Source organism: Littorina saxatilis, unplaced genomic scaffold (assembly GCF_037325665.1).
Source record: "Littorina saxatilis isolate snail1 unplaced genomic scaffold, US_GU_Lsax_2.0 scaffold_263, whole genome shotgun sequence".
NCBI classification, from domain to species: domain Eukaryota; kingdom Metazoa; phylum Mollusca; class Gastropoda; order Littorinimorpha; family Littorinidae; genus Littorina; species Littorina saxatilis.
In genome coordinates this window covers 56,548-82,500 of record NW_027129210.1, presented here as the reverse complement: position 1 = coordinate 82,500, position 25,953 = coordinate 56,548, and the positions used below count along the sequence as shown (strand labels likewise).

Here is a 25,953-nt window from a genome sequence, read left to right as displayed (position 1 = left end):
ACCTAGGAACCACCCTGACCGCCCCCCCCCCCCCCCCCCATAGTTGATGGGGTGCAGTTACGGTGTATGAGGTCTCCTCGCTGAAGCTGGCATTTTTCATGATCCGCGAGCTGTCGAGGAACCTGTTTAATCGAGTAGCCTCAACGTATTACAACAGATTCAAAAATGGTATGAATAATTGTATAACAATGACATTGACAAAAATGGCATGAATAATTGTATAACAATGTGTTACGAATGGGTTTTTCTGAAAGTGTCTGTGTGTAAATAACTATTCTATCAGAAATCATGTCCTAACTCTGTTTACTAAGTCACTCCATTACACACACACACAGCACTCAAACTAGGCACAAAGACTAAAACAAGTTATTTCCCTTTGCCCTCGTACCTATATTTAAGTCATTCACACAAAATACAAATATGGCAATTCACACACAATCAACAGTCACTTGAATTCACTGGAATATAATAATAGATTGAGTAGTTACGTGGAGGAATATCTGTTCCTCGATGACGTCGTTTCAGTGTTTATCTTTGTGGATTCTTATCTCACTTGTTACTCATAGTTCAGCGGGTTCATTAACTTGGTCCATATCACACCAATGAAGAATTACGAACATGGTGACATGGGGTGGGATTCCACCGGGTCCAAGAATTCCTGTGCTGCGTTACAACCTTGTGCCGTTGCATCCGACGACCTTCCATGCAGTGGTGACAAGGAGGGGATGTTCATCTTCTTCTTTCCTTCCCGCAGTGGAGTACATCCTCGCTCCCACCAGGGTGCTGTGTATTCACAGCACTGAATCAAACATGATTCATCCAAGCATGAGTCACATACAGTCGACCTCAATGCTACTTGAGAAACATTCTATAAATGTGGAGACCTGGGCAGACACACCCGCCTTCAGTGAGAGTTTAGAATGATCTGCTTGACACAACAAACATGGCTACCTAAAGTTCCTCCAATTTAGTAATCTCCTATCCCATTGGTCAATCCTAAACGAGGTAACCAATGAGAATAGAGTTTACAATAATCAGACCATAGCAACCTCTTCTCCCATTGGTCAATTCCATCAGGCCATACTATGTAGATTGAATGTATGATAAGCTAATCTGCACACATTTAATACAATTTCTAAAAAATGTTAAACATTAATTTAGACTAAACTATGTACAGATCCATTTGTCACACAATGACATTGACAAAAATGGCATGCATAATTGTATAACAATGACATTGACTGTTTCAGCTAAACTATCAGCGATCTGTATTTATCGCATTCCCCTGCCAACAAGATAATATTCATCTAGAAACCACCCTGAATCCCCGATAGTCCACACGGTGCAGTCACAGCGTATGAGGACTACTCGTAGAAGCTGGCATTTTTCATGATCAGCGAACTGTCGGTGAATAATGTTGAATTCAATGAGACTCAATAATAATAATTGTCAGTAAGTACTGGTGTCACATGACTGCATGATGTGAAACAGTTGATTGGCTAATGGCAATGCGCTTAAAACTGTTAGCGCACTCTTGGAGTTCTCTATTTTTTCCAGAGAGCGTATATTCTTCCGCCCTTTGCCACAGCGAGGCTGTGCACCTTCTTTCGATTTGAAAAGACTCTTCTCAACCTCCGTGTTTGTGACATGAAGCTTATCATCTCCACATTACCAAATTATGCTTGACCCTAAATTTCCTGCTGCTAAAAGCAGAAGTGTTTTTTTTTCTGACAGATTTCATGCGCCAGTGCCACAGTGAGGCTGTGCCTATTCTTTCGACTCTTCTCATCCGTCGTTTTAGTGGCATGTAGCTTGTCATCTCCACATTAAAAAATGATGATTTAGTATAAAATAGCCAGCGGCTAACAGAAAACACAAGTGTTAATCCGATAAAGTACCAGCTAGACCAGCATTTGGAAGTCGACTGATTCGATTGACTCTGTCATACGTAGCAGACGACACGGGAATGCGACTGCATCAGCTCAGTAAATGAATGGTTTCCGCATTATTTTTTCAAGGCAACAACAATCGGAAACAAAAACGTGTAGGGTTCAGAACGTTCCTTCCATGTATTTATTACCAGCCTCCCTCATGAGCGCAGATGCAACAGGAGAAATTTACTTTTGGAAATGAGACTGGTTCGATTGCCCTAGCAGACGACATAAAACCCGCTTTCAAACGCTCAGCAAATTAACATGTTGGGCAAATGTGAAGGAAAAAACTATGGGAATATAATACGTGTAGGGTTCAGAGCATTCTTACCGTCCATATTTAGTACCAGACTCCCCGATGAGTATAGATACAACACGAGAAACATACTACATTTATTTTGAAAATGCGCTAACCCTCGAACAGGCCTGGGAGTCAAATCAGGGGGCGTCACTCTGCACAGTCAATCAGTCGAAGAACGAAGGTTTTGAATCGCAAATAACTAAGTGCACAGTTCTTTCTTCGAGTTAAAAGGAGGTCTCTATGAAAGAACTTCCCTTAACTTTAAGCTTAACGCCACACTGGAATTTACCAACAGAAATTAAACAAGAGTTTGCGTGTGACAGAAAGCACGACAAACTTGAGACAGCAAACACAAAAATAGATCTAACACGACCTGCATGACCACACAGTTATGCCTATCAAAATGCGCGTAGCAAAATGTGCGTTGTGAATCTTCTTTTTTCTCTTGTGGTACTGACAATATCGTTATTGAAACTATCACAGTGCGCTAAGAGATTTATAGAGCAAATCTCAACAATTATTATTGAACTCGCCGCTACGCGCTTCGTTCAATAATTCATTTTCTCAATTTGCCCTATAAATCTCTTAGCGCACTGTGATGTCTCAATAACTTAAATTGTCAGTAAGTACTGGTGTCACATGACTGATGTAAACCAGTTGATTGGCTAATGGCGATGCGCTAAAACTGTTAGCGCACTCTTGGAGTGCGCTAACTTTTCCACAGAGCGTATTCTTCCGCCCTTTGCCTAAGCGAGACTGTACTCTCATCCTCAGAATTAATTAATGACATGTATAGCTAATATTCTCCACAATACCAAAATACCATACATTTCCTGCTTCTCAATTAAAGCAGAAGTGGGTTTTTTTTCTGACAGATTGCATGTGCCTGTGCCACAGTTGCCACTGATCTAAAAATAGAACCCGCTGTGTCTTATTTTTCAGTTTCGACTTGCGAAGATTCTTCTCATAATTATGCCGTAGCTTATTATCCACATTACCAAATGATGAGTTAGTATACAATTCCCAGCAGCTAACAGAAAACACAAGTGCTATTCCGATAACGTACCAGCTAGATCAGCATTTGGAATATATACGTAGCAGACTACATTGAAATACGACTGCATCAGTTCAGTAAATGAATGGTTTCCGAATTATTATTTCAAGGCAAGAACAATCGGAATCGAAAACGTGTAGGGTTTAGAACGTCTGTACCATATATAAGATTTATTACCAGCCCGCCTCATGCGTGCAGACTCAGTGCAACGTGACGAGCAATTTTTGTTTTTGGAATGCTGCAGTGGTTCGATTGCCCTAGCCTAGCAGACGACATAAACCCCGCTCAGCAAACTAACATGTTGGGCAAATGTGAACGAAAAAACGATGGGGATATAATACGTGTAGGGTTCAGAGCATTCTTACCGTTCATATTTAGTACCAGACTCCCCGATGAGTGAAGATACCACATGAGAAACATGCCACATTTATTTTGAAAATGTGCTAACCGTCGAGCTTGGGGGTTAGCCAATTCAAGGGGAGTCACTCTGCACAGTCAATCCGTCGAAGCTCGACTTGAGGTTTCGAATCGCAAATAACTAAGAACACAGTCCTTTCTCCGAGTTTAAATGAGGTTTCTCTGAAAGATAATCACTGTTTAGCTTAACGCTACACTGGAATTTAAACAGAAATTAAAACAAGAGTTTGCGTGTGATGAAAGCACGACACACTTGAGACAGCCCACACAAAAGTAGATCTTCTACGACCTGACCACACAGTTATACCTATTCAAATGCGCGTAGCAAAATGTGCGTGTTGTATCTTCTCTTTTTTCTGGCGGTACCGACAATATCGTTATTGAAACAATCCCAGTGCACTAAGGGATTTATAGAGCAAATCTCGAAAATAATTATTGAACTCAGCGCTATGCACTTCGTTCAATAATGAATTTTCTCGATTTGCTCTATAAATCCCTTAGTGCACTGGGATGTCTCAATAACTTAAATGGTAATCTTGAACTTTAGCGTGTTAAATTCATAGCTCAGAGTCCAGTGACATTCTTTACTTATTTTTGATACAAGTCCATGTAAGCAAGCCAAAGCACAATTGTCGTGAAATTAATTGACGGATTGAGCTTCAAACTTAAGCATAATTAATTAATTTGGTTCTTCAATCGACGAAAATGCACCGAAAATGGCGTACGTTGTCAACCATGGGACATCATTTACACGAAATAGTTGTCTCCCTTGTCCGATCATACGGATAATTCCTTCTTTGACCCATGTAAACAAAATGCATTCGTAAAGTTCATCTGAGTTCATTCCGTAACTTCAAAGGGATCTAAAATGACTTGTTATGATTATAAGTGCAGGTTCTACAAATTTGGAGACTTAAATGCCTCTGAATTCTGAGCTATGAATTTAACACACTAAAGTTCAAGATTACCACTTAAATAATAATAATAATAATAATAATTGTCAGACTGATGTGAAACAGTTGATTGGCTAATGGCAATGGGCTTAAAACTGTTAGCGCACTCTTGGAGTGCGCTAACTTTTCCAGAGAGCGTATTCTTCCGCCCTTTGCCAAAGCGAGGCTGTTCCCTTTCTTTCGATTTGAGAAGATTCTTCTCATCCTCCGTTTTATGTGACATGTAGCTTATCTTCTCCACATTACCAAATAATACTGACCCTAAATTTCCCGTGGTTAAAAGCAGAAGTGGTTTTTTTCTGACAGATTTCATGCGCCTGTGCTACAGTTAGGCTATGCCTCTTCTTTCGACTTGCGAGATTCTTCTCATCCTCAGTGTTAGTGGCATGAAGCTTATTGTCTCCACATTACCAAACAATGATGATTCCAAAATTTTAATAATAAATTTTCATTTAATTAATATACTTACCCAACTCACATATGGGTGCGTCTCAGAATCTCGTCCTCTGTTTGTGACATTATCACCAAAAGTAAAATCTTCCCAGACAACTTTGATAATACTATTTACACACTTCTCAGGGTGTACATTTTCAGTTTAAACAAGAAAAAATATAACATTGCCTTTAGTTTGCCATATATTGAGCATTATTTGGACCATGTGTGCAAAATCACCCGTGTAACATGGAAACAATAAAAGACAAAAAAACTGCATTTATAAGGCTGAAAACGACTTTTATTCAGTTATTATTGTTGAATCACAAGCCATTATAGAGTTCAATATGAAATGACTACATGCAAACAACAAAATAATGTTTTTTTCAAAGTTCCATGCATTCGTCAAAATTTCAATACAAAAATGAAAATTAATTAATGATATCCTGATCAGAACATGTAGATACATGGCATTCATTCAGTCTTATTGACATTTAACCTTCACAATAGCATATATATACAAAGATTTGTTGCTCTAAGACAAAATGTTAGAAAGTTATCCCAAAAGAATGCAAAATGGTCACCGATGTAACATGGAAACATCACTTTTGTAACAAAGAAACGGTTATGCTTTTTCCCACAAACTTTACTAAATGAAGCTGATTTTGCAACCAGATTCTTCTTAGGTAAATGCCAAACACTAAAACAGGAACAGAAAGAAAAAAAGCTGGACAAAATCAAGCAAACTTTGCCCCCAAAAAGAGAAACATTAATGAAAAGTTCATCACCGACGTAACTCGGAAACGAACAACCAGACATGTATTATAAGGTTTGACATGAAGAATGCAAATGTTCAAAAGTGGTTCATTCAATTGTTAAGACAATAAACCAAAGGCATTGGTAACATATAGAACAGTTGCCACTTGCAGTTAATTAATTTATTTTAAAAGAAATAATGCCCCCTGGCATTGAAGGTGGGGTCACGAATCATGGTTGCATCAGATGTAGGGACTAAGGAAATATCATCGATCCCTGGAAAGCAATAGTAGTTCCCCTCCGGTTTCCTTCGAAGGAACGTTACCACCAGTTCATCAGGTCGAATCTCTTGCACCTGAAACATGCAAGTACCTGCGATTTCAACTAAAGATTGATGCAATATGTGTACTAGTTTCACTAACATGAATTTGTTTAATGTCTATCAAGATTTTGATGCATCCACATTCACTGGCTAAAAACAAAATAAAGTAACTATTTTGTTCAGACTTACCATTCCATTGAACATACAACTTTTACAATTAAAGAAAACATTGACACTTACGTTCCTTTAAATGGATTTCGAAAAAATTTAATTTTGATCATAATTTTTTATATTTTTAATTTTCAGAGCTTGTTTTTAATCCAAATATAACATATTTATATGTTTTTGGAATCAGGAAATGATGTAAAATAAGATGAACGTAAATGTGGATCGTTTTATATAAAAAAAAAATTATTACAATTTTCAGATTTTTAATGGCCAAAGTCATTAATTATTTTTTAAGCCACCAAGCTGAAATGCAATACCGAAGTCCGGCCTTCGTCGAAGATTGCTTGGCCAAAATTTCAATCAATTTAATTGAAAAATGAGGGTGTGACAGTGCCGCCTCAACTTTTACAAAAAGCCGGATATGACGTCATCAAAAGTATTTGTCGAAAAAAAGAAAAAAAGTCCGGGGATATCATACCCAGGAACTCTCATGTCAAATTTCATAAAGATCGGTCAAGTAGTTTAGTCTGAATCGCTCTACACACACACACGCACAGACAGACACACACACACACACACATACACCACGACCCTCGTTTCGATTCCTCCTCTATGTTAAAACATTTAGTCAAGTTTTGACTAAGTGAAATCGAAAGAAAAACTATTATTAACAAATGTTTAGCCCAATTTTTCACTTCATAGAATATCATAGCAGCAAAAACTCACCTTTTCTCAAGAACCTTGGGTGTTGATCACTGTCGTAACAAAATCACAGATTTCGGAAACATTCTCGAAATCTTTCTTCGCTGCTGGAAGCTGAACTATTTCTCTCTGTAACTGCGCATGCGTAGTCACCCGCACCTCTAAGTCACTACGCGCAAAATAGTTCTAATCTTTCTTCAAAACTCTGAACATTATTTGCAAAACCGTTCACCATCGTAACTGAATTTTGAAGAAGCATGTCATATTGCGCAACTTTCAACTTAGTTTGCAGATGCAATTTTGAGAAAATAATACTTAAATAACATTTAGCTTAGCGATTTTCTATGCCCTTTCATGTCAAGATCGTGTTGAAGATGAATATTCAAATTCTAAAGTTCAAATTTAGGACTTGTTGCTGTTGCACGCGTGTGGAAACCTATGTTACGACAGTGATGGCAAACTTTCAAGCGATTAATTTCGTTTAAAAAAACAATTCTGTGGACAAAATAACATTTCAACTGTCAAGTACACTTAAACCAAACACACATAACAAGAATAGCAGTCCTTGGACATTCTAAACGATTCTTGTAGTGAGGTGCAAAACTAGTTGATGGTTCATGTCACAGATCAGACCTCCATTTTTCACGCATCCAATCATTTCTTTCGCAAAACAACCTTCATAATAATCATGCAAAATACTCAGTTTTGTTTGTACTATTTCTTTATTCATTTTACTTCTCAAAAATACCAATATCATGATTTAAAATTCAGTATGTTTCAATTGTGGGCTAATTTGATTATGGCACACACAAAAGGTTCAGTTTCTGAGCCGCACCCATATAGCAATTAACTCTAGTTCAGTGCTGGTAACGCTGTACACGTTCCCCTTGGTAACAAGGGAGACCACCCTAAAAAAGAGTGATCCATCCCATAATATCAGACCGATGTCCGGTCCAACATCCGTATGCGTGCGCATACGCCGCCATTTGTATCATTCGAACGAAGCCCAACTCACTACTTTTTTAGAACCCAATACCACCACAGCGGGGAGGCGGGAGGGTTTAAACGATGTGAGTCGGGTAAGTATATTAATTAAATGAAAATGTATTATTAAAATGTTGGATTAAATTACATATCTTTACCCAACTCACATATAGCAGATTGCTACTATAGGTGGTGGGTACTTACCAAAATCTAGGCACGCAGGACCTGCCCCGCAGCTACCATCGCAGGTAGAGCAGAGCTTCCATCCTGCCTCACAGAAGAGACATCTCTGAGGTAGAAATTGACAAAGATGTCCTCAGACCGCCAGTATGCAGCTTCCAGTACTTCGGCTAGTCTTGCAGACCGGAGAACTGCCACTGAGGATGCCCAGGCTCTCGCCTCGTGGGTTCTAGCCGCGGTGAGAGGCAAAACTGCCCTGACGTCGCCCGACTGCAAGTGCCACCAGGCATATGCTCGCTTGATCAGAGTGGAGATCCATTTGGTCAGAGTCACCTTTGCGATATCCTTACACCTAGCCGTGTTTAAAGATATGAAAAGTAGTTTTTGACTCTCTGACCTAAGAAGCCGTGTTCGAGACAGGTAACATCTGAGAGCCCTCACGGGACAATTTGCAATATCAGGATCTCCAGGAGCCAAAATCTTGCTCAAGGGTGGAATGCGCAAGATAGGAGAAAGCTGACCGTGTTGCTGGTTCTTCGCGAGGAAGCCGGGTATAAACTTGAGAGAAATGGAACCGTCCTTTTCAAACGCAATGTCCTTATCTAAACCCGACAAAGAGTGCACCTCGCTACCCCTCCTTGAAGTAGCGAGAAGCGTTCAAAACACGGTCTTGCGCGTCAAATTAGCCAAACTGGCTGACAAAATAGGCTCGAACTCCTCCGAGGCTAAAAAACGTAAGACCAAAAACAAATCCCACGCAGGGAGAAGCGACTTGGAACGAGCCGCTGAAAGGGCAGCACCCTTGATAACGCTAGCGATCACTCCGCCGAGTGAAATCTTGTGATCTATTTGCGCGAGAGTTGAAGAGATCACAGACCTCCGAACCCTAAGAGAAGAGGGAGAAAATCCCTGATCAGCCAACCAAGAAAGGTGGTTGGCTACTTGAATTGACCTAGGTGAAAGAGGCTTAACCCCATTAAGCGAGCACCACCTAAACCAAGATGCCCAGTGTGAGGAGTAAACTGAAGAAGTAGACTTCCTATGTGCATGGCCGACGAATTTCAGAGTAGAGGAAGAGGCCCCTGCCCTACGCAAAGCGCTTCGAACAGAATCCACGCGTGTAGGGTCAAGACCTGTGGGTTCTCGTGCTGAACGCCTGACCGAGGCTGCACGAGATCTCCTCTTTTCAGGGCGAGGGGGATCGGGGGCCGAACTGCTAGACGCAGTAGGTCGGGAAACCAGTGCTGGCTTGGCCACAGCGGAGCGACCAGAACCAGCGCTGGTTTCTCCAAGTCCACTTTCCTGAGGACTTTGCCCAGAAGGCAGAACGGAGGGAAGGCGTACGCTAGTAGATTTGACCAATCTATCTCCAGCGCATTCACCTTCCAAGCCAGAGGATCCGGGAAGGGGGATACGAAGAGAGGAAGTCTCGCCGAAAACCTCGTCGCAAAGAGGTCTATGATGGGCTTGTTGATCTGCGACCAAAGCCGATGCAAGGACTGGTGTGTGAGAGTCCACTCTGAATGAACAATCCTGTCCCCTCTGCTCAGCGTGTCGGCAAGGACGTTTAGACTGCCTTTCAAGTACACTGCTGACAACAGAATGTGCTGGGCGTGACACCACGTCAAAATGCGGCATGCAATGTCGGAAAGACTGTGAGACCGAGTCCCCCCCTGTTTGTTCACGTACGACGCGACAGACATGTTGTCGGTGTGAAGACGGACATGACTGCCCTCCAGGAAAGGCTTGAACGCTAGAAGCGCCAGGGAAACGGCCTCCAACTCCAGTACATTGATATGCAGGGAGGCCTGAGTGCAATCCCAAATTCCCAAAACCATGTGCTCGTCCAGATGAGCACCCCACCCCGTCAGAGATGCGTCCGTAAACAACTCTCTCTCCGGCGGTGGACGAACAATGGGAACCCCTAGGAACAAATCCGGAAGGAGCCACGCACACGTGGTCTGCTGAAACCAAGTTCCCAGTGCGATCGGAACACTCCAGTCCTGGGATGTCTGATCCCACCTTGACTGCAGGGAGGCCTGAAAAGGCCTCTTGTGAACCCTGCCTAGCGGAATGAGAGAAGCCATGGATTCCATCTGACCCAGAACCGAAGTCAGAACCCTTGCGCTGGCATGATTCTCTCCGTAGAGAGACCGAATCAGGTCCTGGAGCTTGTCGATCCGCCTCTGAGACGGACGGACAGACCAACGAAGAGTGTCGAATTCCATGCCCAAGTAGGAAAACTTCTGGGATGGTTCCAACTCCGATTTTGTCAGATTGACAGAGAAACCCAGTTGTGCAGCCTGGCTTAGTACCCTCTGCGTATGAGCTTCGCAAAGACCCCTGTCCTGGTGAAGGATTAACCAATCGTCTAGGTAAGCTCTGAGACGGATGCCCTCCTGTCTCACAAGAGCGCAAAGTTGCCTGACCACTATCGTGAAAATCCAAGGGCCTAACGACAGGCCAAACGGCAGAGCCCTGAACTGGTATGCTTTGCCGCCCCAAGGGAAGCGAAGCCACTTCCTGTCTGTGACATGTATGAGGACGTGAAAGTAAGCGTCTGTTAAATCGATCGACGTCGCCCAATCTCCCGGCCGTAAGGCCTCCCGAACTGAAGTTGGAGTTTCCATGGTAAATTTGATTACCCTCAGAAACTTGTTCAGGGGAGAAAGATCTAGCACAGGCCTCCAAGCCCCCGAGGCTTTCGGCACTACGAAAAGCCTGCCGTAAAACCCCGGGGACCGCGAGTCCAAGACCTCCTCTATAGCTCCCTTGAGCAGAAGAGCCGAGACCTCCTTCTGGACAGCGTCCCGTGCCACCAAATCCTTTGGCGCCCTGCAGGGCGGAATTATCCTGACCAGGGGAGCCTTCTGCCCTGACCAGAGAAGCCGGAACCCCGAACGCACGATCCCAGTAACCCATTTGCTGCCCACCAGTTGCAGCGAGGAAGTGAGGGCCCTGGACGGGCCGCCCGCTACAACCAGCGCGGGGGCTACCAGGATGTGCTGTTCGGGGAAGTTTCATTGGGGGTGAGGCTTGCGCCCCGACCCCCTGGAACCACCAAACGATTGACCCCTCTTAGGGTAGGGAGCTCCACGTCCCCTACCCCTTGAGGAGAAAGACTGCTTCTGGGCCTTCCCACCGCCAGACGTGGAAGTCTGAGGCTTGGCTGAGGATTGACCCTGCGTCTGAGGTTTGCCCTGAGGCTTTTGAAAACCCTGCAAAGCCAAATGCGCAATCGCGACGTCCCGCGCGTCTTGCGTCTCCTTCTGGAGGGCGTCAAAAGACGCTTGCCCTAAGAGAGATCCCTCAGAAAAGGGAGAGAACTTCAACCTCTCAATGGTCGCGGTGTCCCTAAATCTGGACCCCGCCAGAAAGGCTGACCTCATTGAGTGCACGGCGTGAGTATACAGCCTGGCAGACAACGTCATCTGTAGCCAGAGTAGCCAGCAGTGTAGAAGCATCTGCCGGCGACGCGTCAAAGCAAAATTCAAAAGGGTCAAGTGATGAGGCAATCGATCTGGACATCGATCTTTGCAGAGACTCCGACACAGACGTGAGTTCCAGCAAAGACCTCCCAGTCTCTTTCAAAGCTGCGAGAGAAGCCTCAGTATAGGGGACCGCCCTATCCCTACTGTAACCGTCTTCTCTCAGTGCAGCGAGCTCCGGCGTCACCGGAAGCACACCTGACGGCAGAGCAAAAGTGTCAACAAGATTGACAGGAAATGGGTTGAGCTTGAACTTCGGAGCACCGGAAGAAGCTCGAACCCCAGGCTTAGCCAACCACGAGACAACGTCATCCGGGGCCTCACCGTGTTGCACCAACAGAGGCACCGCCGGTTTACGCTTCCCACACAAAACGTTTGCCATCTCATAGGCAATGGTTGATGATTCCCGGAAGCGGAAGCGAGATTTTTGCTCCTGTGCACTCCGGAAATCATCAAAAGCCGAACGGGGTGGAGGAAGCTGAGCCTTGTCCTTCACCACCCCTTCCGGGAAGTACCTGAACGCCGTTTCCGCCGCCAGCGCCACTGCGGCTGACAACTCAGCGGGCAAATTCAGTTGGGAATCCTCTACCACTGAGGCATCCCCGTCATCCGCCCTACCCTCCGACTCGAGCTCAAACTCAGACCCAGGAGGCAGAACTTCAGACAATTTATCGTCGGCAGAACCGACTACTTCCTGCCCCCTGGGCGGAAGAGGACTAAAACGGTCCCCGATATTCTCATGAAGAGATGTTCGGAGCCGCCCGTCCTTTCGCTGCTCATCGGAACTTTCAAGGCAACCGTAGCGCTTAAAAGCCTCCTGAGCTCGCACACCGCTTTCGCTAGAGGACCTAGCTACTCGCGGTGTAGACATACCTTTAACTGGAGTAGACACATTCAGCAGAGACACCATGTGAGTACCCCCATCCTGCGAAGCATGGACATCAGCCCGAGTCACGGTCGCTGAAACCTTAGCGGAAGTCGAAGCGGAAGCTGCAGGAGACTGCCGGATCCTGGCTAGAGAGAAAGCATCAGACACACCTGCCGGAAGAGAACGCATTTCCTCCCGAGTGGAAGACAATTCCGACGCTAACGTCGAAACCTGCGCGCTGAGCGTCAACAATAACGCCGCAACATCAGCTGGTGCTAACCCAGGGCAACCAGGCGTAACAGAATCAGTAGGTGCTACACCAGAAACACTACTCTTGTCAGAAGATAAACAAGTCTGACCGGAAGTTGCTTGAACATCTGCCAAAACGGGAGACTTAACAGAAGATGGCTCTGACGATAAAGACGCGGATTTTCCTGCGCCCTTATCTCTCCTCGAGCTTCTTTTAGGGGGCGTATCGTCAGGTACCTGCCTCGAACTATGCTTCCGTTTAGCGCTATCAATAAGCGCAGCCTCCGCCATAGCAAACAAACTCACGAAAAATTTTCACAGAAAAAAATTTCACAGAAAAAATTTCACAAGTTCAGACAAGCGACGAAACGTCGCTAAAGTTACAACAAAAACAGAAAGATCTCACCACACAGCATAGGTACAGGTGTAAAGCAAGGCGGCGACCAAGGGGAGAAGCCAAAGCCAAAGACTCTGGAGAAAAGCTGAAAACAGCCGGAGCGTACGTCAGGAGCGTCCAGTCCACTTGAAACGCTGAGTGAGAATGATACAAATGGCGGCGTATGCGCACGCATACGGATGTTGGACCGGACATCGGTCTGATATTATGGGATGGATCACTCTTTTTTAGGGTGGTCTCCCTTGTTACCAAGGGGAACGTGTACAGCGTTACCAGCACTGAACTAGAGTTAATTGCTATATGTGAGTTGGGTAAAGATATGTAATTTAATGACCCTTACATTTCACGCGGCAAAAAGCTGAAGGGATATTTTTTCTGACAGATTTCAAGCTGGACCATGGAGTATTTGGAAGTCGACTGATTCGATAGACTGTCCTACTCGTAGATGTAACAGACGACACTGAGCGTCAGTTCAGTACTGAAATGAACGGTTTTCGCAGATTTCAAGACAACTAAGATGTAAACAGAACACACGAAGGCTTCAAAACAATCTTACCATGTAATCAGAGCACCAACCTCCCAGATGAATGCAGGCACATTGCGAAAAATAACCTGCCAACGTTATTTTTTGCGAATGAGCGAATCAAAGTGTCACTTTGAGTCGTTTGACATCAGGGGACGTCACTCAATTGCATGGGGGTCGTTCATTTTTTTGGGAGAATATATTCCGGTACATGGTGGTTTTTTTTACCAATAATTAACGGAATGCTAAAGTGAAACTGTATGCTCAGGGGTAACTTTAGCATAACTGTAACTCAGACTGTTAGTTGCTAATCGATAAAACGGTGCAGAGGGTAATCAATTCGTAAAATGCATGGTCCGAGATAAAACCGTCAATACCCCCGAAATGTGCAAAGCCGACACACACACAAAAGTAGATTTAACTCGACCTGTCCACAATTTATCCAAACGCCCGCAGAAAAATGTGTCTTGTCAAACATTCTAATCTATTGTCGCTACTGACAATATCGTTATTGAAACAATCACAGTGCGCTAAGAGATGTATAGAGCAAATCTTAAAAATAATTATTGAACTCAGCGCTTTGCGCTTCGTTCAATAATGAATGTTCTCGATTTGCTCTATAAATCTCTTAGCACACTGTGATGTCTCAATAACTGAAATAATAATAATAATAATAATGATAATAATTGTCAGTAAGTACTTTTCCACAGAGCGTATTCTTCCGCCCTTTGACTTGCCTGTGTAGTCTTGAGTCGAGCGTTTGAAAATGCCTGAGCCTGAAGGCGGGTGTCACTTACACCTCTAGGTATCAGTCTGCCTTAGAGATTAGGACAACAGTTGGTTTGTTTGTTTGCTTAACGCCCAGCCGACCACGAAGGGCCATATCAGGGCGGTGCTGCTTTTGACATTTAACATGCGCCACACACAAGACAGAAGTCGCAGCACAGGCTTCATGTCTCACCCAGTCACATTATTCTGACACCGGACCAGCCAGTCCTAGCACAAACCCCATAATGCCAGACGCCAGGCGGCGCAGCCACTAGATTGCCAATTTTAAAGTCTTAGGTATGACCCGGCCGGGGTTCGAACCCACGACCTCCCGATCACGGGGCGGACGCCTTACCACTAGGCCAACCGTGCCGGTCGGACAACAGTTGGCCAGAATAGCGCGCTGCATGTTCCTGCATAGCACTGCCGCGACGGTGCCTGAGCTAAACATTGGCGGGCACTGCTCACAGCCCGGCACACGGCACTGTAAACATTCCCCGTCCCTTCACCTCTCTCGCCACCATCCGCCCTACCCTTGGTCTCATGCCTGTGTGCACGTTCTTTCGATATGAGAAGATTCTTCTCATCCTCCGTGTTAGTGACATGTACCTTATCTTATCCACATAACAAAATGAAGCTTGACCCTAAATTTCCCGCAGCTAAAAGCAGAAAAGGTTTTTTTCTGACAGATTTCATGCGCCTGTGCCACAGTGAGGCTGTGCCTCTTCTTTCGACTTGCGAAGATTTGTTTCATCTGCCCTGTTAGTGGCATGTAGCTTAATCGTCTCCACATTACCAAACAATGATGCTTGACCCTAAAATGTACTGCGACTAAAAGGGGTGAGTATCGCTAGCGCTACGTGTCATTTGTGCTACGTGTCAATTGTCCTACGTGTCATTTGTGCTACGTGCCGCTATCGCTACGTTGATTAGTGCTACAAATAATGTGTCGATGAGTCGCTATCATTCGTTCATTATCACTACGTGTCGACAGCACTACATCTTTTAGCGCTACGTGTCATTATCGCTACGTGTCAATACCACTACTTACTGACGAATCTCTCTTTCTCATTTTTGGCTCACGAAAGTGTAGCCTATGCGATCGTAACTTTGTCTGTCTGTGCGTGCGTGCGTATGTGCGTGCGTATGTGCGTGCGTGCGTGTGTATGTCTGTGGTAGAAACTCTAACATTTGAAGACGTCACATTACATTGACGTCACATTATGACGTAAGCGGGTTAGACGTCACGCGAAGGAAGTACTGAAAGTCTCGGTCATTATTATTTTGAGCGGGCCGAGACTAGTTGGCAGTCGTATCCCTGTAAGTAGGCTACATGCAGACAGACAGATCTAGATCTAGTGTCTCGCTTTCTTGCACAGTTTCACCTATGCTCTTTCTGTGTGTGTGTGTGTGTGTGTGTGTGTGTGTGTGTGTGTGTGTGTGTGTGTGTGTGTGTGTGTGTGTGTGTGTGTGTGTGTGTGTGTGTGTGTGTGTGCCTCTCTCTATCTCTCTCTCTCTCTCTTGCTCTCTCGCTCGCTCACTCACTCTGTCTCTCTCTGTGCCTCTCTCTCTCTCTCTCTCTCTCTCTCTCTCTCTCTCTCTCTCTCTCTCTCTCTCTCTCTCTCTCTCTCTCTCTCTGTGTGTGGCCTTAATAAGATAAACCATTCTGAGTTCTGAGTTCTCTCTCTCTCTCTCTCTCTCTCTCTCTCTCTCTCTCTCTCTCTCTCTCTCTCTCTCTCTCTCTCTCTCTCTCTCTCTCTTTCTCTAGAGCTCTCTCTTTCTCTAGAGCTCTCTCTTTCTCTTTCTCTCTCTCTCTCTCTCTCTCTCTCTCTCTCTCTCTCTCTCTCTCTCTCTCTCTCTCTCTCTCTCTCTCTCTCTCTTTCTCTCTCTTATGTTATGTTAGTTTGTATGTATGTTTGTTTGTTTAGTCTGTTAATCGTTTGTTTGTTCGGTTGTTTGCTTTTTATTACTTCTTTGATTCATATTCTAACATTTTTTACATTTAGGCAAGTTTTGACTACATGTTTTAACGTAGAGGGGGGAATCGAGACGAGGGTCGTGGTGTATGTGTGTGTGTGTGTGTGTGTGTGTGTGTCTGTCTGTCTGTCTGTCTGTCTGTCTGTCTGTCTGTCTGTGTGTGTAGAGCGATTCAGACTAAACTATTGGACCGATCTTTATGAAATTTGACATGAGAGTTCCTGGGTATGATGTCCTCAGACGTTTTTCATTATTTTGGTAAATGTCTTTGATGACGTCATATCCGGCTTTTCGTGAAAGTTGAGGCGGCACTGTCACGCTCTCATTTTTCAACCAAATTGGTTGAAATTTTTGTCAAGTAATCTCCGACGAAGCGCGGACTTCGGTATTGCATTTCAGCTTGGTGGCTTAAACATTAATTAATGACTTTGGTCATTAAAAGTCTGAAAATTGTTAAAAAAAAAAATTATAAAACGATCCAAATTTACGTTCATCTTATTCTCCATCATTTTCTGATTCCAAAAACATATAAATATGTTATATTTGGATTAAAAACAAGCTCTGAAAATTAAAAATATAAAAATTATGATCAAAATTAAATTTTCGAAATCAATATAAAAACACTTTCATATCATTCCTTGTCGGTTCCTGATTCCAAAAACATATAGATAGGATATGTTTGGATTAAAAACACGCTCAGAAAGTTAAAACGAAGAGAGGTACAGTAAAGCGTGCTATGAAGCACAGCGCAATCGCTACCGCGCCAAACAGGCTCGTCACTTTCACTGCCTTTTGCACTAGCGGCGGACTACGTTCAGTTTCATTCTGTGAGTTCCACAGCTTGACTAAATGTAGTAATTTCGCCTTACGCGACTTGTTTAAACGTATTGTCATTAGATTAAACCCTCCCATGGGCGAGGACTGGATGTAAAAAAACCACCTGTTTGCTTATGCCATTACCCTCGTTAATAAAGAATTTGTCTTTGTCTTGTCTTGTCTTGTCTCTCTCTCTCTCTCTCTCTCTCTCTCTCTCTCTCTCTCTCTCTCTCTCTCTCTCTCTCTCTCTCTCTCTCTCTCTCTCTCTCTCTCTCTCTCTCTCTCTCGCTCTCTCTGACGGAATATTTTGTTGTTCCTTTCACTTTGCCAGAGATTTGTAATTTTCTGAAGAAAGTCTCTGCATGATTTTCAGTAGGGGTTTTTTTTCGGATTTTGATCTTTTTAGAAAAAAAAGGCTTTGTTTTTGACAAATTGTAAGACAGTGTTATTGCATATATTTTTAAATAAAAATATTGACACAAGGTATAACCGAGGATATTGAAACCTTTTCTTCTCTCCCAAATTCTTTTATGAAATGAGAGGGGGAGAGAGAGAGAGGGGGGATTGACAGACAGACAGACAGAGAAAGCGCGAGAAAGCGGAAGAGAAAGACAGTTAACAGAGAGAGAGGGATGGAGGGTGCTTTTTATTTTATGGTTGGTTGGTTTTAGTTTTTAATGCACTGTTTCTGACAATAGTTTTCATTCGGTAAAAGGCAAATTCAATTACCGCTCTCTCTCTCTTTCTCTCTCATTGTAGCTTTCTCACTTCCTCTGACTCTCTATTTCATCTCTCTCTCTCTCTCTCTCTCTCTCTCTCTCTCTCTCTCCTCTCTCTCTCTCTCTCTCTCTCTCTCTCTCTCTCTCTCTCTCTCTCTCTCTCTCTCTCTCTCTTCATTACACACACACACACACACCAGGCATGGGATATGAAAAAAGTAAAAAAGGCTGAAAATTTGTAAGTAATGGCAAAGTCGACGGCGCGAAGCGCCTAACCCTGCTAGGGGAGTTCGGGGGCATGTCCCCCCGGATTTTTTCTTCTCCAAAGAACCCAATTGGTGCAATTTGGTGTCATCTAAGCTCCAAGTTTGCCATTAAATTCAGTTTTTAAAACCATTTTTGCCTCCCCCATTTATTTTTTCGGCGGACACTTTTGCTTTTTCGGCGGAACAAAAAATACATTCGGCGGAAATTTGCCTTTCGGCGGACAATTCCCATGCCTGACACACACACACACACACACACGCACACGCACAAACGCATACGTACACACGGTATCGTACACACAAACTCACACACAGAAGAACATCCGTGTATGTATATACAGTATCATGCGAGAGAGAGAGAGAGAGAGAGAGAGAGAGAGAGGTAGAGAGGGGGGAGGGGGAAAGAGCGAGCGAGAAAGAAAGAGCGAGAGAAGACAGAAAGACAGATGGAGAGAGAGAGGGGGAGGAAAGCGGGAGAGACAAGGAGAGAGCGATTTTAAAGAGGTACAGAGAAAGAGCGATTGAGAGGTGCAGAGAGACAAGACAAGACAAGACAAGACAAAATCTTTATTATCGAGAGAGAGAGAGAGAGAGAGAGAGAGAGAGAGAGAGAGAGAGAGAGAGAGAGAGAGAAAGAGAGAGAGAGAGAGAGCTCAGAATGGTTTATTATACTAAGGCCACAGACTCATATACAAACCACGGGGGATGGGGGAAGAACAAAATCAAAAAAACAAAACACACACCAACAACAACCATGAAATAAATACGTGGTGAAAAGAGAGAGAGAGAGAGAGAGAGAGAGAGAGAGAGAGAGAGAGACACACACACACACACACATAGAGACAGAGACAGACAGATCCGACAGCCAGCCATGCAGACATATAGTGATATCGACACGTACTTCTATTGAGACGTAGTGATAATGGCATGTGTGAATTGTGGCAATAGCACTACGTGCCGATAGCACTACTGTTTTTGGGCAATTTGTGTCGATAGCACTACAGAAAATAGCGCAAACGATACGTAGCACAAATGACACGTAACGCTAGCGGGACGCACCGGACTAAAAGCAGAAGAGTTTTTTCCTGACAGATTTTCAGCTGGACCATGCAGCATTAGTTTTGAAAGTAGATTGACTGTCCTACTGCACATGAAGCAGACGACAGCTTCAGTTCAGTACTGAAATGAACGGTTTTTGCATATTTGAAGACAACTACGATGTAAACAGAACACGCGAAGGCTTTAAAACAGTCTTGCCATGTAATCACAGATGAATGCAGGTATATTGTGAGAAATAACCTGCCTACTTTATTTTTTGCGAATGAGCGACCCAACGTGTGACTTTGATATCAGGGGACGTCACTCGGTTGCTTGGGGGTCGTTAATTTTTTGGGAGCGTAGTACGTTCTGGTAGATATCTCGCTACCAATAATTAACTGAATACTAATGTAAAACTGTAAGCTCACGGGTACATTTAGCATAACTGTAACTCATACTGTTAGTTGCTTTACGATTAAACGCTGCAGATGGTAATCAAATCGTAAAATGCATGATCGGCGATTAAACCGTCAATACCCCCGAAATGTGCAAAGTCGACACACACACAAAAGTAGATCTAACTCGACCTGTCCCCAATTCATCCAAACGCCCGCAGAAAAATGTGCCTTGTCAAACGTTCTAATCTAATTGTCGTTACTGACAATATCGTTATTGAAACAATCACAGTACACAAAGAGATTAATAGAGCAAATCATGTTGAAAATAATTATTGAACTCAGCGCTTATAATTCGCGCTTCGTTCAATAATTCATTTTCTCGATTTGCTCTATAAATCTCCTAGCGCACTTTAATGTCTCAATAACTAAAATAATCATGATAGTTTAAATAGCGCGAACCACAGTAGTCTATGCTCTACGCGCTTTACATATTAACTATGCATAAAAACATACTATTTAACATAACATCAAATATATACATTCTAGCAAAATAACGTAACAATAAACTTACAACAACACATTAGCCACTTATGGACAATACCATGAATAGAGATTACACAATGTTCTATTTATAACTCACGTTGGGAATCCCTCGCGACTTTCTTTGTTTAGTGGGGCACTTACGGGGGTCGAGGCTTGCCGAGACCCCCTCAGTGCCCCACTAAACAAAGAAAGTCGCGAGGGATTCCCAACGTGAGTTACAATAGAACATTGTGTAATTTCTTTAGTACACTTTAATGCGGAAAGACGTGTGTTGTTATGTTTTTAGACACATCACTGCGTCTGTTTACATCCCATACAGGGCCTCGACGCCTAATGCGGAAGTCTGTGGTCAATGGGTGTGTTTCGTACATCCGAGCTTGAATGTAGTCCGATCATTTGATGTCATATTTGTCAGCTTCTGTTGTAATCTGTGCTCTCACCTTATAATTATTGAGTTCACACTGAAACACTCTGGAGAACAAAACAAACAAGAGGATTTGTTTTACTCTTGCAAGACTGCAACACTCTGGAGAATCAAAACATCGGCCAAACATGACGTAGTTTGGAAACAAATGTTGCAATTTGTTTCGAACATTTGTGACCCTCCACCACGAAATGAGTCACATGTCACCTTTGCATGATTTTCATATTTTTACATTTTCATAAAGAGTTGTTTATGCTCTATCCAGTGGTGAAAACCGTTTTAGAAAAGAGCGAATTCACTGTTTGAGTTATAAGCATGTGACTATGTTGACCCTCACACTGTTACCAGACACTCCCCTGACTTATATTAAGCCTAGCGCAGAACCGCGCGAGGTGACATGCGACTCATTTCGTGGTGGATGGTCACATTTGACGTCACGAGTTCCAAAGTCGGTCTGCTGGCAAATGTGTGTCGCGCGACATTTCAGTGTGCTGTCGTTCACAAAGTGATCGTTTACGGTGGCCTGGCGTAAAATAAAAAGAAATGTTCTTGCAGCACGTACTCATAAGGCTACAGAAAGTAAGTGCCTGTTGTAGGAATTGTCGTTATCGTTCATTCTTTAACGTTCACAATCATTATTGCTTGTCGCTTTTAGATCTCACACGCAGAAACACTCTGCAGCCAACAGAAATGTCACAGCGTTCAAGGTTTCATTTCTTAGGTGCATTATAGAACTTTGTAAGTGGAGTTGTAAGTGGACGCAATTTAAGCAATATCGTTTCCAGATCCATGATGATAAATATAGGTGGTATGAAATTATTCCAATGTTACTGGACTGGAGATTTTATTTCGAACCGGTGAAAAATCTCCTTTTCTTTGGAGCGCCATTGTTGTTTCCAAGCCAAGCGGTGGAAGATTCGTGCGCAGCTAAAATTAGACGTACTGTGAATTTTGACTAGTTTTCACCACGAGTGCGCATGATCAGATATTTACACAACGTTTTAGTTCTTCAAAGCGCATGCTCAGATATTTACACAATGGTTTCCTGGGTTTTTCCACAGCTTTACATCACCTTTTACCTTATATGGAAATTAAAAAAGACGCGTTTGACCATAATTATAAGGAACATAAATTGCAGTCAAAGAGTGTTCTAAAGATAGATACACAACGCACAATAAATCATGTACAATCAACGTTGGAAAATCTCAACTTACACACACACACACACACACACACACACACACACACACACACACACACACACACACACACACACACACACACGCACGCACACACACACACACACACGCACGCACGCACACATACACACCCACACAAACACACACACACACACACACACACACACACACATATACACACAAACCGTGCCCACTGTGACACGTACAACTCACATCATGTACAGCCATCTCTTTAGCTTTAACAGGACAGGTAGAGAGGTGTCTATGAATCCAGATAGAGTTTGAACAGATGGATTTTTAAAGAGGTTTTAAAGGCGAGGGTTATGGGGGAGGGAGTTCTATTGTTTAGGGGCAGCATAGGACCAAACATGGGGAATGCGAAGAAGTCTGGAATTAGCAGAGAAGCGAAGCTGTCTGGAGGGAGTATAAACAGCCAAAAGCTCGAAGAAATAAACAGGAGATGTCTGACAGGCAAAAACTATGACAAAGAGTACAAAGTTTGTAGTTAATGCGGACTTCTACGGGTAACAAGGTTAGAGGGCGGAGACGTGGTTTGGCATGATCTCTTTTGCGTGCTTAAAGAACTAGTTTTTCTGCTGCATGTTGTACTTTCTGAAGTTTGTTGAGTACATGTATATACACTGGGCATTCAGACAGAAGAGCATTGCAGTAGTCTATCTTGGACAAAACAAAATCACACATAAGAGTTTTGGTCGCATCGGCTGTCAGGCAATTTAGAAAGGAACTGATGCGTCGAATTTGCAGGAAAGCAGACTTACATACATTTGTCACATGCTTGTCAAGAGACATGTCATCAGATACAATGAATCCAAGATTGCGTGCATAAGAGGAAAAGGGAACGTGACAGTCACCAACGCTTAATGCAGTAGGGAGGGGTGGAACAGTCAAAGTACGATTAGATGTTATGAGTAAAGACTCTGTTTTTTCATCATTCAACCTTCACCGTGCTTCCTGGGTCGTGGACGACCCAGAGATTCACAAAAGTGTCTGTATCTCTAAAACGACTGGGAGTTTTTGATTGAAACTTCATGTAATCCTCAGTTACAAACAGAACCTTCCTATCGACCAGTTTTTAAAGGATTATCTTTGTAAACAAACAAATAAACAATGACGTCATTTGAACTACACAGTCCGGATGGTGTGGGTCGTGGACGACCCCCATTTGGAATTAAAGAAGGCATTGTACAGTGGTTATCCCTATTCGGATGGCGTGGGTCGTGTACGACCCATACTTCTTTTTGCGTTGAATCCTTCTTTAGAAAGTATGGGTCGTACACGACCCACATCATCCGGACTGTGTAGTCCATAGCGTGATCCGGTAAAGGTTTAGCTGGTTGTCTATCATCCATGTCTTGACTCCAGAGATACAGTTTTTCATATGTTGGGTTGCAGTAAGTACTTGGTCTGGGGAAAAAAGAGTCTTGAAGCTGTGTATCATCAGCAAATAACTCACTACAAATAGCAAAAGAGCTAACTAAAGAAGTAAGTGGTTTTGCGTCCAAAATGAAAAGGACGGTGCCTAAACCTGAGCCTTGTGGGACACCAAATGCTACCTCAGCAGATGATGAGTGGTGGTTATCAACTGTTACTGTCTGTGTCCTTCCTGTCAAGTACGACTAAAACCAGGCCAGGGCGGTGCCAGAGATACCATAGACTCAGTGTGTAATCTCACCGTATTACAACAGATACAAAAATGGCATGACTAACTGTGTAACAATGACATTGACTGTTTCAGCTAGAAGCAGTCCTGACGTTTCTCTTCCGACTACCAAAGACACCGTCGATTGTACGTATTGTCTGGCGTTCTGTGGAGTATTTTCTGACGTGTGTAAATGTAAATACCTATATTAGAAGTAAGGGAATGGAATACCGAGTAAGCGTCACACTTCTGTCTCTTTCTATGTCAATGTTTGGTGTATTGTCTGCATAGTTCACTACTCAATGGCAACAAGGTCATCTGAAACATTTTGACTACATTCTGATATTTTGACCACTACGTGGTGTGGTAACATATTTTTTTCAGTAAACACATGTATGTCAAAGTGAAAGAAAACGATTAATGCAAGCCATTTATTTAATAACTATTAGTTCTGTTATTGTGCACGGTTTTGTAAATATGAATCTTAGAGTTTCATCATTGGGCACTAAATATCAACTTGGTCAACAACAACAACAAAATTGAAGACTCAAATATTTTTCTCCCAGATACTTCGCCTAAAACACAGAATGAGAACGACCTTCCCTTAGGAGCGATTGTTGGTGGCATCGTGGCTGTTATTGCTGTCGTCATCATCGTGGTGGTCGTCGTTGTGGTTTTTGTAAGAAGAAAGAAGAAACAGAAGTCAGGTGGAAGCGCGCACGGATCTAGCAATGACGCTTCAAACGAGAACGACGGTATAAGCGGTTTGCACACATATTTTCCGTTTAACCATTTGCAATTAGTTATTTTCTCCGTGCAATCCTGAAATCAAGTCGCTATTGCCTTTTTGTTTGATGTAGGTGGCGCTGGTGGGAGTGGATTGTCGACTTGATGTCCATGTTTAGTTCATTGCTTGGTCAGTTACGTTAAAGTAACATGTTTCTTTCATTAAACAAAAATATTGAATGAGATATTCCCAAAAACATTATAAAGACGTCCTGCCTAATTTTATTCTGTTTGTTTTCCCTTGCAAAGAATTCGAAGAACACATCAACCCAATGTACGTCACAAACGAAGACCCAGACGACACACACAGCACTGACCACAAGCCCTCCGCCATTGCTCTGCGGATTTCCTCCCACTCACACAACGGACATCCTGCCGCGCCTCACTTGCTTGATGCTGATATATACACAACAGTTGATGGTGAAGCAAATCACGCCCCGAGCTACCAAGCAAGCGGCATGGGCGACAGGTCTGGTGGATATGAAGACATCGGCTTTTGCAGCAACGGAAACACGCGTGCGCCACAGAAAGATGAGTATGCAGTGGTGGACAAATCCAAAGCAAAGAAAAGCCCTGCATCGTCAGTAAACACCAGTGGCTCCTCCCCTGCTCACACGACTGAAGGCACCGACGAGTATGCTGTTGTCGACAAGAGCTCATCTCAAAACAAAGCCGCAAAGAATGTCGCTTCTAGCCTCTCCGCTGCTGCCACTAACAATGCGTGTGCTGACGTGTACGCTCAGGTCAACAAGTCGGCTAAGAAAGTCAAGGTCGCTGACCCGGAAACGGAAGTAGCTGCCTATGCCCAGGTGCAGAAACCAAAGCCAACCGTCAAGCCTAAGACTTTAGCCAAACCATCATCAAATAAGGTATGTTTCATTTTTACAATAGTGCACATTAAGCTTTTATGGATTAGAAAAGATGAAGGAGAAGGAGAAGGCCAATACACTTACACAATTGAACATAACTTTAACCTTTGCCGGATGCCGCTTTTGACTACACACGCCCGACGATGCGGGTTTGTCTGAACCCATACATTTGAAAGAGGGTTTTTACCGTTTATTTCTCTAACGACGATGCGGGTTTGTCTGAACCCATACATTTGAAAGAGGGTTTTTACCGTTTATTTCTCTAACGACGATGCGGGTGTGTCTGAACCCATACATTTGAAAGGGTTTTTACCGTTTATTTCTCTAAGGACGATGCGGGTTTGTCTGAACCCATACATTTGAAAGAGGGTTTTTACCGTTTATTTCTCTAACGACGGGGTGGGTTCAGGGAAACCCACAGCGCTACTTCAGTGGGTGCATCGAGTTTCTCCCTTCACCGACTTCTTGCAGGGGAGGGAGAGGGGGAGGGAGAGGGGGAGGGAGAGACTGAGAGAGACTGAGAGACTAAGAAAGAGAGAGATAGAGAGACTAAGAAAGAGAGAGAGAGAGAGAGACTAAGAAAGAGAGAGAGAGAGACAAAGAAAGAGAGAGAGAGACTAAGAAAGAGAGAGAGAGAGACTAAGAAAGAGAGAGAGAGAGAGACTAAGAAAGAGAGAGAGAGAGACTAAGAAAGAGAGAGAGAGAGGCTAAGAAAGAGAGAGAGAGACTAAGAAATAGAGAGAGGGACTAAGAAAGAGAGAGAGA

General features: G+C 43.5%; 1 protein-coding gene across 1 annotated transcript in view; it reads left to right on the top strand.

The window, feature by feature from the left end:
* LOC138957487 (uncharacterized) overlaps positions 1-25,953 on the top strand; it is a 49,075-nt gene that overhangs the window by 19,387 nt on the left and 3,735 nt on the right. Inside the window, exons 7-9 of the mRNA XM_070328605.1 lie at positions 23,630-23,680; positions 24,100-24,288; positions 24,569-25,188. Of these exons, the coding sequence (XP_070184706.1) occupies positions 23,630-23,680; positions 24,100-24,288; positions 24,569-25,188 (860 nt within the window). The remainder of the gene's footprint in view (positions 1-23,629; positions 23,681-24,099; positions 24,289-24,568; positions 25,189-25,953) is intronic.